The sequence below is a fragment of the Diceros bicornis genome, chromosome 3 (assembly GCF_020826845.1).
Source record: "Diceros bicornis minor isolate mBicDic1 chromosome 3, mDicBic1.mat.cur, whole genome shotgun sequence".
Lineage (NCBI taxonomy): Eukaryota > Metazoa > Chordata > Mammalia > Perissodactyla > Rhinocerotidae > Diceros > Diceros bicornis.
In genome coordinates this window covers 63,426,203-63,438,487 of record NC_080742.1, presented here as the reverse complement: position 1 = coordinate 63,438,487, position 12,285 = coordinate 63,426,203, and the positions used below count along the sequence as shown (strand labels likewise).

At 40.9% G+C, this 12,285-nt stretch overlaps 1 protein-coding gene across 6 annotated transcripts in view; it reads left to right on the top strand.

Moving 5' to 3' along the window:
* The window catches only part of DOCK4 (dedicator of cytokinesis 4), a 435,612-nt gene that overhangs the window by 403,090 nt on the left and 20,237 nt on the right, over positions 1–12,285 (top strand). For all 6 annotated transcript variants that reach the window (XM_058528497.1, XM_058528508.1, XM_058528478.1 and 3 more), the window contains 3 exons: positions 9–150; positions 1,769–1,935; positions 5,192–5,278. In XM_058528497.1, coding sequence (XP_058384480.1) covers positions 9–150; positions 1,769–1,935; positions 5,192–5,278 — 396 coding nt within the window. The remainder of the gene's footprint in view (positions 1–8; positions 151–1,768; positions 1,936–5,191; positions 5,279–12,285) is intronic.

The following is a 12,285-nucleotide window of genomic DNA, read 5'->3' as shown; positions in this document are numbered from 1 at the left end:
GCCTCCAGAATAAGGAGTTTGTATGTCGAGGGCATGACTATGAGCGACTGGAGGCCTTCCAACAGAGAATGCTGAACGAGTTCCCGCACGCCATCGCCATGCAGCATGCCAACCAGCCCGACGAGACCATCTTCCAGGCGGAAGCTCAGTGTATCCACACCTAGAAGGGCTGGATTCCAGTTAGAGCGAACTGGCCGTTAGCTGCAGAGCGTTTTCATGCATATTTCATGGTACTTCAAATACCAACAGGGTCACCCATGGTGGACAGGTTTCAGCGGAGCTTCCAGACTAAAACAGACTAGGAAGAAGGACTTGGCCTCTCACTTCCGAGAAAATTGGCCGTTAAAAACCCTGTGAATAGCAGCAGAGTACTGTCTGATATAGCACCGGAAGGTGAGAGGGCAGTGCGAAAAGACCAGGCAGGGTTCTGCTGTGCTGTCCACAGGGTCGCTAGGAGTCAGAATCAACTCTACAGCACTGACAAGAGGAATTTTCGTGCAAGGTTGTTAAGCCCCTCATCCCTTTTCAGTTGCCATGTTCTTACTCTCCCTCTTTCTCATCATCTTAATTTTAGCCTAGCTCCTTCTGAACAGAATTGTTCTATTTATTATCATGATGTCAGTTAAAAAGAAATTCCTTAAAGATTCTGTTAAAGAATTTTCTTCCTTTTAATTAAAACTTTTCTGTATCTCAGCCCTGCTTTTAAAGCTCTTTTTAGTGATTTCCCTTAGAATAATTTTCCTCTGACATATCCTATGGAAACTACTTTAGTTCAAGGGAATAATAACATTATGTTTACTGGCACATATCATTCACTCCCTTTTCCCTTGACATTTTTATTGTGGAATGAGGAAGGGAAGAGAAAAAGGTACCCCAGGATCTTTTGGGGGCTCTTAGCCAAGGCATTCGGACAGCCTTTTATAATTGCTATATAATTGACACTGCCATGGTCTAAACATGAACAACTCAACTGAAATGACATAGGCATTAGAGACAGAGGGAATTCACCCTGGCATGCCTTTCTGAATCCTTCTGTCTCTGTCTGAAATTGATGATCTTAAAGAAGACCAGAAACTCCCACTGATAATTATGGATCCCATTTCAAGGTACAAACTAAAATGCAACAGAAGCAAGTAATTACACAAGGAAAAATATTTTGCTATCCTTCTTTGAATGAGAAGAGAAGGAGGTAAATGTACAATTACAATATAAGTAACTTATAAAAATATCAACTACAACTAAACATTCTGCTGATCAATACCAGATTTGGGAGAGTGGATACCACAAATGTGGGAAGGCTGTAGACAGAGAACATCACACAGGTAAATATAAGTCACTGTCAGTACTGGCTATGTCTTTGGTCATGGTTGCATTGGTATTTATACATTATTTAAGAAACAAAGAGGGCCTAAAGATAACAAGGATTAGAATTAATACCATTCTGAGTATCTAAGATCCAACCATTCCCACCCACCTTCACCAAAAAAAAAAAAAAAATCAGTGGTAAATAAATTCATAGGTCATAGAAATTTTAAACCAATAATTTTTCAGAATCACCTACCTAAAACTGGTTCAAGGCCTGTAGTATGAGAAGTGATTTGGTACGAACTGAATTCTGGGCACCTTCTTGGCAGTTTTTTAAGTGACTTCAACCCAAATGGAGACACCAGATAGTTACCCATCCTCTCCTCTCTGCCACAGCTCTGCGCAAGCCAGATTACCATGGAGTTTGCCAAGTTGGGTTCCCTCCTTGACTCTTTAATTCTAGATTTGCAGATTTATGCTGTGACTCCCATTCCGGAGAGCCAGGAGGTCCTACAGAGAGAGGGTGTTCCGGACAACATCAAAAGTTTCTATAAAGTGAATCATATCTGGAAGTTCCGCTATGACAGACCATTTCACAAAGGCACTAAAGACAAAGAGAACGAATTCAAGGTACTATGCCATTCTTATTACATTTTGTTTCCTCAGATAGACTGTGAGCTCCTTGGAGTAAGATCCTCAGTAAATATTTACTCAGAATAGAGTCAAATAACAGAACCAGAAAGGATCAGAAATCATTCTCAAACTCTGCTGTGTATCCAAGTGACATGGGGTGCTTTCTAACCAAGCAGATTTCTGGCCCCTAGCCTAGGAATTCTAACTCAGTAGGTCTGAGAAAAGGCCCTGAAATCAGCTTTTTTGTGACAATTCTAATGCCAGTGGTCCTCAGACCAGTCTTTGAGCTCAGTCTCATGGTTGAGCTCAGTCTTCTCATTCGTTCATGTTGAACCACTTGTGGGAACCTCAGCATATGTATTCTCAGATACAGTAGAGTGCAATGAGTAAAGAATACATAATGAAGGGGAAAGCAGGATTTCTGAGACAAAAGAGTTGGGTACACTGCTGAACAGTGGGAAAGTTCTGTGCTATCTTCTGCTGCTGCTGCTTGTCGGGGTGTGTAGTTAAGAGTTCTGAGAGGACACAGAGTAAAAGCAAACCATAGACTCTTAGCATGCGTTGAGTTCTCTGTTGTCAGTAGTTCCAACGTGCCTTGCTAATTCAGAGCTCCCTCAGCCAGAAAGGGATATGACTTCTCACAGCCCCACTGCGGGAAAGGGGCAAGATTATTCCACAGATAAATTATAATCTGCTCTTTCCTTGACATCAATGACATAATGTCACCAGATAGACCCCCGGGTAGTCAGTATTTTCTCTGCCTAAACAAAGAACGCCAAACAGACTTATTATTGTGGGTTACTTGGCTTAGCTTCTTTCATCACAAGTAGTCTCTACTTAAGCTGGGAAATGTTCTCCTAACACTGTCAGTAATCATTGTCTGATGTTAACTCACCTTGTCACCTCTGCCTAAGTGTCGGTTCCCAGTACTCCCAGCAGTAACTCCAGGAATTATTCACAGCCAAGCGATCAGAAGAGGAAGCTGTGATAGTTGTGTGGCGTTGTGATAGGACTGAACAAAGAGCAGGCCTTGTGCAGGGAAGTTTGATGGGTTAAATATCAAGGCAAGGAGACCACTGGAACACAGCTCTGCAATGGTATTGAAAAGATCTGTGATTATTTTCAAGTCCTTTTGGATACTTACATTTTTCTTTTTTGCCCTCCAATACCAATTAAAGATCATTAGTTTATGATATAATTTTCATTGCAGTTGCTTCCAGTGACTAGCAAGTCAGGCAATTGACGTGCTCAGTCACATTCTGATTACCCATAGACCCTGCACCTTCTGATACCTTCTCCATGGCATTTTCCACTGCACCACATTTCCTCGTAGCCATCACTTTAAATATTTATCAATGGTACAGCAGTCCCCCCAAAAAGAATAATAAATCTAGCTCCTTATTCCTGGGCTTACAGTCCTCGGCATCTGGCTCCAAAGTGTCCCTCCAGCAGCCATGTCTCCACCACAACCCTCTCACCCACCGCCCCCTCAGCTCCAGCGACACCGCACTTCTCTCTCCATCGCTTGCCATGCCCTTTCACAAGCCGCTCCGCGGCTCTGCGCTGCTGCTGCCTGCTGCCTGCAGTGCTTCCTCCACTCTCCGCCTGGCAAACTCCTACTCACTCTTCAAAATTCCGCTCACATGTCACCTCCTCCGAGAAGTGCTGGCCTCCTCCCACAGGATGGCATGTGTGCCTGCTTCCTCCTCTGTCTTCCCTCAGCACCTCGAGCGTTCCTTTCTCTTGGCCCTGAGTCCCTAGTAACTGCTGACCTCCTTGTCACCACCAGAACACTTCGAGCTCCTGTCATAGGGACTCTGGTGTATTCATTTCAGTGTATCTTGGCTGGCACAAAGAAATCTTTCCACTTTCTGCTGTTGTTGAATACATGGCACTATTTCAGGAATTTTGTAAAGTTTATTATCCTCTTGGGAATACATATTGTTTAAATAAGAAAAATAAGGCACAGATACAGAAACCTGGTTGACAAAAAAGAAACCTGTCATCCACAGCAGCTCTTACCAAAGGCAGCTGTGGATTCATGTGTTGGGGGGGTGCTCGTCCTGGAGAGAGGGAGCCCCAGCTTTTACATACAGATCCTCCTGGTTTGCGGCAGTTCAAACGGGCATGAAAAAGTGTGGTACAGTGGATCTAGCAATGAGAAATCAGAAGTCTTTGTGGGTGGGTTCTAGTGCTGGCTCTACATGTAATTAGAACCAAGCTCTGAGCAGATCACATTGCCTCTTGGAGGCTTAACGTCTTCATCTTTAAAATAGAAAGATCTGGAGCCAGCCATGGTGGGCTAGTGGTTAAAATTCAGCACGCTCTGCTTCAGCGGCCCGTTTTGTTTCCCAAGAGCAGAACTGCACCACTCTTCTGTCAATAGCCGTGCTGTGGCAGCAGCTCACATAGAAGAACTAGAAAGACTTACAACTAGAATATATAACTATGTACTGGGGCTTTGAGGAGGAAAAAAACAAGAGAGAGGAAGATTGGCAACAGACGTTCACTCAGGGCGAATCTTTCCCTGCAAAAAAAAAAAAAAAAAAAAAAGATCAGGCTATATGATTCCTAAAGCCCTTTCCTCCTTTAGGATTCCATTATTCTAATCCTGTGTTACTAGTTGATACTGTTACCCTTCCAGATACAAATGGCTAGACCCCTTGAGTGAAGAGAGTTTAAGTTAGAATTTTAGAGAGATAGTAAAGAAAATAACATGATGGCTTATTTTTATATTTTTAAGCTTGCTGTCTGAGGTAGATCATTTATTCTACACATAAAAAGTTTCAGATGATAGGCAATGGAATTATTAACATATGCTCCAGCAGTGTCTTCCTGCGATAGCTTCATGGCGAAGGGATGCCAAAGTGCTAGAAGGGATACTAAAGAAAAGCTGACAGTGGGGCCGGCCCCGTGGCGTAGCGGTTAAATGCGTGCGCTCCGCTGCTGGCAGCCCAGGTTCAGATCCTGGGCGCCCACCAATGCACTGCTTGTCAAGCCATGCTGTGGCGGCGTCCCATATAAAGTGTAGGAAGGTGGGCACAGATGTTAGCCCAGGGCCAGTCTTCGTCAGCAAAAAGAGGAGGATTGGCATGGATGTTAGCTCAGGGCTGATCTTCCTCACACACACACAAAAAAAGAAGCAGCAGCTGACAGAAATAAGGGAAACTTGATAAAATGGAATGGCAAACACGAGTCATAGCTCAGTAACAGAAGGACAACTTGGGGACTGAATTTGTTTTGTATTTCGTAGAGTCTCTGGGTGGAGAGAACGTCATTATACTTGGTGCAGAGTTTACCTGGAATTTCCCGCTGGTTTGAAGTGGAGAAGCGTGAAGTGGTAAGGATCTGAACTTATTCTCAAGTTCTTTCTCATCACAGCCGCTCACCTGGAGTCATGCCATTTATTGCTTCTGCTTTTGACTCAAAGTCCCTGGAAGGACCCTAGTAAGTTAGTGGACGTTTAGGATATTGACCACTAGACCAAGGCTTGAAGGGGAACATTGCTATTGTCGTAGTTCAGCCAGCCAGAGGGATTCCTCAAAAATAACTATGACTGCAGCATGTCAACAGCTCAGCCTCTCGAGTTAGAAGAACTGGATTCCAGCTCTCCTAATTACTATAGCTCTGTGACCTTCAATGCTTACTGTGTGCCAGGCCACTGCAAGAAGGTTATCTACATTATCTTATTTAATCACCGTATCAAAACCATGAGGTATGTATTCTTATCCCTATTTTCACTAGTTTTGGCAAGAGGTTAAAAGCCTTTGCCAGTGGTCCCCATAGCAAGATGCTGACAAAGGATAGACTCAAACCAAGATTTTTCTGACTCCGAAGCCAGTTATGTTCATCTCTTCTAGCCTTAGTTTCCTTATAGGCAACGCGAGGGTACTGGAGAGCCCAGCATGGACTCGGACACACAGTAAGTCCGTGCTGTTACAGTTTGTGGCAGAAGGGATGCTGATGCGTTGGTCTCACTGAGCAGTCCTGGATGAACGGCAGCTCGAGACCAATGGGTGTCGTTACAGAACCTGGAAACCACAGCACCCAAGAATCCTTTGGTTTGTAAAACACGCTCCCAGCTCCAGTCTCCGGTTGTGGCAAACAGGGAGAGCAGTTGCTGAAGGCAGCCACATCCAAGGCGAGATCCCACCCCGCTCCCTGTGCTGCTCTTCAGGCTGGCAGCCGCAGCCCTGCAATCTTGCAGCCTCCCTTCTCCCTCTTTGGGTACATCCATTATGGCTGAGGCCAGCCCTTTGATCGCCACAGTTCTCTAGCTGATAGAAAATGTGCCAATTGTGAAAATATAATTTAACCCCTTCCTTATTTAGGTAGCAAGCCCACTCTGTCAATGAATCAGTAAGAGCAGCTCCTGTCCAAATTGTCTTCCAAGAATGGCCTGTTCCACCTGAAACCTCTCTAAGCATTGAAACTTCTCAGCTTGTCATGTTCAATTAAGCTAAGGATTTAATGGCATTTTCATTTTGCTGTGCCAAAAAATTCATATAGCTCCCTAAACAAATTAAACTCAGTTCATCAGATTGCCTCGGTGCAGTTGTATTGCTGTGGGGTCTGAGTCAAAGGTCCCCAAAGCTGGATGCTTACATGGTGTACCCTGGTGCCTTCCGTGGAAGAGGAGAGGCTGCTAACCAGCGCTCAGAAAGTCATGTTGTTATGCTTCCTGCTGAATGGCACGGGCCCAACCTGCAGAAATGTTCTTAGTCATCCAGGCTGCATTAATGATTCAGAGGGCCTTTTCAGCTCCTTAGTACCCAGAGCGTTAAATTCTGTGAAGTCTCACCAATGGTCCTAACCTTTGAAATATTACTCGAGCAGGAGCACACACACAGACACACGGACACAATGCTAATAAAAAGCAGCATGCTGATAATGATTGAAGGAGCATTACTAAACACAACCTTTCAAGCCTCAGCTGCCTACTTTATTAGAATAGGCAATCTTATATTCTGTCAAGCAGAACAAATCAAACTGGGTACTTTGTTCCCTGAACACAGCCCACTCCTAAGAACCTTGTGTCTTTCTCTTGTTCCCACTACCTGAAACGTCCCTACCTTCTATTAAAGTTGCTGGTTTACTGCCTTAATTCCTAGTGTATAAGCTCCTCAAGATCAGGGATACTTAGTAGGTAGTTAGTAAATGTGTGCCTAACTGAATTGAAATTCCTTATGTACAATGCCAAAATCTAAAAGATACTGAAAACCAAAAGATGTGTTCCTAAGTTTGAAAACTCACTTGGTAATAAACCTAACCTGACCTGAGGTAAGACCTATGTGATCTTTATCTCACTTAATATGAAGAATATGCATATGTTTTACTGTGGAAATAGTAGTGCATTTGATTAAAGGGAACTGCTTGAGGATTACGTAATATGCTATGTGTGCCCTATATTACCTTTCTAGAGTCTGAAAAATTCTGAATTATGAAACATCTGTTACCAAAGGTTTCAAATGAAATTGTGGGTCTTTATTCTCTAAATTGTAGCCCCGGAATATATTATCCCATTCTTTCAAAGATAACAATGGCTTTGAACTGCCGTTTCCTCCGTAATTTTTATTTATTGTTTTCAAAACACAAAAAATCTATTTTTTTATGACTAAAAAGTAAGCTTTTAAAAATTTTACATAAGATAAAAAACTGTCAAATAGAATGTATAAATAATGATATTTTAAACTCCAACTAAAGGTAATGAGAATATTATTACACCTCATATCATCTCCATCAGAAAATCATGTGGCTCTAGTTTCAAAATTATCCAGAATCCACCAGTCCTCACCCCGACACCTCCGGTAGCACCATCTAGTGCCTGATTTCTGCAGTCGTCTCTGAGAGGTCACCTGCTTCTACCCTTACCCCTGCAGGAACTTCTGTACCCAGCAGCCAGTGCCCTGTATAAACTTGTAATATCATACAAAAGTAGAGAAAATATGTAACAAACCCGATTTACTCATTATTGTTCTTCAACAACTATTAAAAAGGCCAATTTTGTTGCATCTGCACCTCTACTCAATCTTTTTCACACTCAATTATTTTGAAGTAAACCTCAGACATCGTGTCATTTCGTCTATAAATATTTCAGTATGTATATTTTTAAAAAACCCAGCGTATCATACATTATACTATCTAAAAAAATTAACGGTAATTCCTTGATCGTAAAATATCTAGTCAGTGTTCATTCACACTTTACCAAGAGCCTATTTTAGGAGTTTTTGTTTGTTTTTTGTCTTTTGTTGTTTGAATCCAGATCTAAATAAGGGACATATATTGCAATGGGTTCAAATGTCTCCTAACTCTCTTTTGGTCTATAGGTTCCCCCTAAATCATTCTTTATTTCCTTTTTTTTTTTTTTGTGCTGAGGAAGATTCGCCCTGAGCTAACAGCCACTGCCAGTCTTCCTCTTTTTGTATGTGAGCCACCACCATAGCATGGCCACTGACAGCTGAGTGGTATAGGTCCATGCCCGGGAGCCGAACCCGGACTGCTGAAGCCGAGCACACCAAACTTAACCACTAGGCCACTGGGACTGGCACCTACTTGTAATTTTTTTGTTGAAGAGACCGGGTTGTTTATCCTGGATTGTTTCCTTAAGTCTGGATTTTGCATATTGCACACCAGTGAGGTCATTTGACACGTCTCTTTGTTCCTATATTTTTTGTAAATTGGCTGTTAGAGCTAGAGGCTCGATAAGATATTGTTAACTTTTTTTTAATTTTTGTTTTGTTGTTTTGCAAGACTATTTCTTAGGTGGTGTTATATGCTCTGGTTGTCTCTTTTTTTTTGATATTGGCAGCTGCTGATGATCATTGCCCCAATCCATTAATCTATTAGGGGTTACAAAATGGTGATACTTTATCATTCCTTTATTTATTCATTGGAATACCTCTATAAAGAGAAACATAGTTACATCCACTATTTGATTACCCTGAGGTATAGGAAAGGAAGGCTGATGCTCTATTCCTTCCCTTTATTGACCAGTTTTCAAAATAATAATTTGGTTCCCTAACACCCTACAAAGATGACCAGAGAGGTTTTTGTTTGGTTGGTTTTGTTTTTAGTATCATTAGTAACTCATGGATTTAAATATATTTGTTTTGTTTCAATCCATTACTCTTATTAATTTTCAGATTGTTCCATTTTCCCATTGGGAGCCTCTTCAAATTGACTTATTAGTCTTTTTGACAGTATCCAAGGAGTCTTTGTTGCTGAGCTAACACACAGGACCGATTGTCAAATCAGATGTAGGAATCTGCAGTCTTCCCCAGCATCAAGCTTTACTAACAACCTCGAGGGATCAAGAGGCTCAGTTGAAGCAGAGAGACAGGGGAGACCCCAAGCCTTGTCCCCCAGGTCCTTCTTTTCCACATCAATGATAATCATGTGGAATAACGGATGGAGGCTCCAAGTGAAGTTCACAGGGTTCCTCATACAGAGGGCACATTTAAATTATGAAACATTCCATTTTATACTCTAAAGAGTTATGAAGCTTCTCTGAGACATTCTTTAGGTTTATTTACTATATGCAATCCTTTAGCTGGAGACTTCCTGTTAACGGCATTCCATAGATAACATTTCTTCTTTTTTTTTTTTTTATTATTATTTTTTTTAATTTTATTTATTTATTTTTTTTCCCTCCAAAGCCCCAGTAGATAGTTGTATGTCATAGCTGCACATCCTTCTAGTTGCTGTATGTGGCACGCAGCCTCAGCATGGCCGGAGAAGTGGTGCGTCGGTGCACGCCCAGGATCCGAACCTGGGCCACCAACAGCGGAGCGCGCGCACTTAACCGCTAAGCTACGGGGCCGGCCCAACGTTTCTTCTTTCTAGCAATTAGTGTCAGTCTGTTTACTTGAAGGTTCAATTGACAGGGAGATAAGACCAGGTCACCTGCCTCCTTTTCTGTTCCCCAAGGACATTCCTCAGTAAAGAGAGAGAATGGATCCCAGGCCAGCTGCTTTAATGCCTTCCTCCTCGCTGCCTTCCTTGCTTACTGGAAGGGCAGGGTATCCCAGCGCACTTGTACATCTTCCTCAGACCTGAAAGCAACCATTTCTCCAATGACTCCTGATTCTTTTTAGTGATAAACAGTATTTAAAGGTCACAGTCTGGAGGCCCAAGGAAAATAATTCTTTGACGAATATTTTTTATACACATTTTTCTTTGCACACTTTTTTGACCATCTTCTTAGAATAACTTCCGTAGAAGTGAATTGATCTATCAAGGGTCCACAATTGAACCTCTGATTCATGGATCTCTGACAGCATGTATCAATTTATGCTGTGTCTGAGGGGATGTCTGTTCTTAGAAATACCCATTTTCCCAACATCCTCTCCAACACTGGGTATTGTATATTATTTTAATCTTCCCAAATAATAGAGCAAAAATAATCATACTAGGGTTGTTTTTTTTTTTTTTTGGGCATTTGTTGATGGTATGTTTTCATGTATTTATTTACTCTTTCTATTTCTTTTGTGAATGCATCAATCATATCTTTTGTCTGGTTTTCTTCAGTATTTGAGAAATATTAATACTTCCTCTGTAATATATGTTGGAAATATCTTCCCAAGTTGTTGTTTGTCTTTTGCCTGTGTTTATTGCATTTTGTTTTGTCTGCTTTTTAAATTTTCATATTAATAGCATTTGAATCTATAAAGATGAGCATGAATTTCTTTTTTTTTAATTGTGGTCAAAAACACATAAAGTTACCGTCTTAACCATTTTTAAGGGTACAGTACAGTAATGTTAACTATATGCACATGGTTGTGTAACAGATCATTTTCGTCTTGCAAAATTGAAACGCTATACCCATGGAACAACAATTCCTCTTTTCCCCCTCCCCCCCAGCCCTGGCAACCACCAGTCTGCTTTCTGTTTCTAAGATGTTTTGTTTACTTTTTAATGTTCAGTTAATCAGAGCTCTCAGACTTTTCGTTTATTATTTAGCTTTTGTGAAAACAAAAGTTTAATGTCACAAATGATTAGAAAGTCAATACCTGCTTACCACTACTCAGGTAAAGAAACACAGAACTTTGCCAGAAGCAGCCTAAAGGCCTCCCATTCACCCTTTCCCAATTATAACCCCCTCCCTCATCCTGACGTTTATAGTATCCATTCCGTTGCTTAGTTTATCATCCGTATATGCTTCTCTAAACCAGTCCATTTAGTTTTGCCTAGTTCTGAACTTTATGTAACAGTGTCATACTGTATATATTCTATTGTGACTTGCTTCTGTCACTCAGTATTACTTGTAATATTAGTCCATGTTATTACATGTGACTGAAGTTTGTTTCATTGTTGTATACTATTCCGTTGTATGAACATGCCAGAATATGGTTATGCATTCTATTATTAATGGACATATGGATTTTGGAGATGATTATGAACATTTTTGTACATGTTTCCTGGTACACATGTATACACATCTCCGACCTCATTTTTCCTCAGATATAGGCCTAGGGATAGAATTGCTAGATCTTAAAGTATTATAAATGTCTTCAACTTTAGTAAATAATGCCAAACTGTTTTCCATAGTGATTGAACCAATTTGAACTTCTAATAGCAGGAATCGAGAGATTCTATTGCTCACATTCTCACCCTCATTTGCTATTGCCATATTTATTTTTGCCACTCTGGTGAGTGCTTAATAGTATGTTATTGTGGTATTGTTTTTTACTTCTTTGATTACAAATGAGGTTCAACACCTTTTCATGTGTTTACTGGCCATTTGGGTTTCTTCCTTTGTAAAGTGGCCAAGTCTTTTGCCCAATTTTTATTGGGTTGTTTGCCTTTTTTTATTGGTTTATAAGAGTTCTTTATATGTTCTGAACATAGACTCTTTGGTGGTTTTATATGTTACAAATATCTTCTACTTTCTGGCTTATCTTTCTGTCTCTTTATAGTGTCTTTTGGTGAAGGTACATTCTTAATTTTGACATAATCAAGATATTCTAATATTTTTCAGTGTTGGCTTAAGATGATCTAAGTGACCTTTAAAAACTCTTAATTTGTTTCCTTAACTGAAAGAACCAATATTTAAATGTGCTTGTGGTAAGCTTGAATTACTGCACAGCTGAGAGCTTGGCAGACCTTCTCTTCGAAGAGAATGTCAATGACAGTAACAGTCACAAAGCTATACATCTGAAGAGCACTTTCATCATTTTCACAATTAGGTCCCCCATACAACCCAGAATTTTTAAGTCATTATGATTCTGTTTGGCTCTCCTTCAACAAATAGATCCTGCGGCATATATGATTATCTTATTTTCTATAACTCCCAACTGTGTGCCATCCTGTGCCACCTTATGGTGCTGTTATATATGCATATGGGGTCCA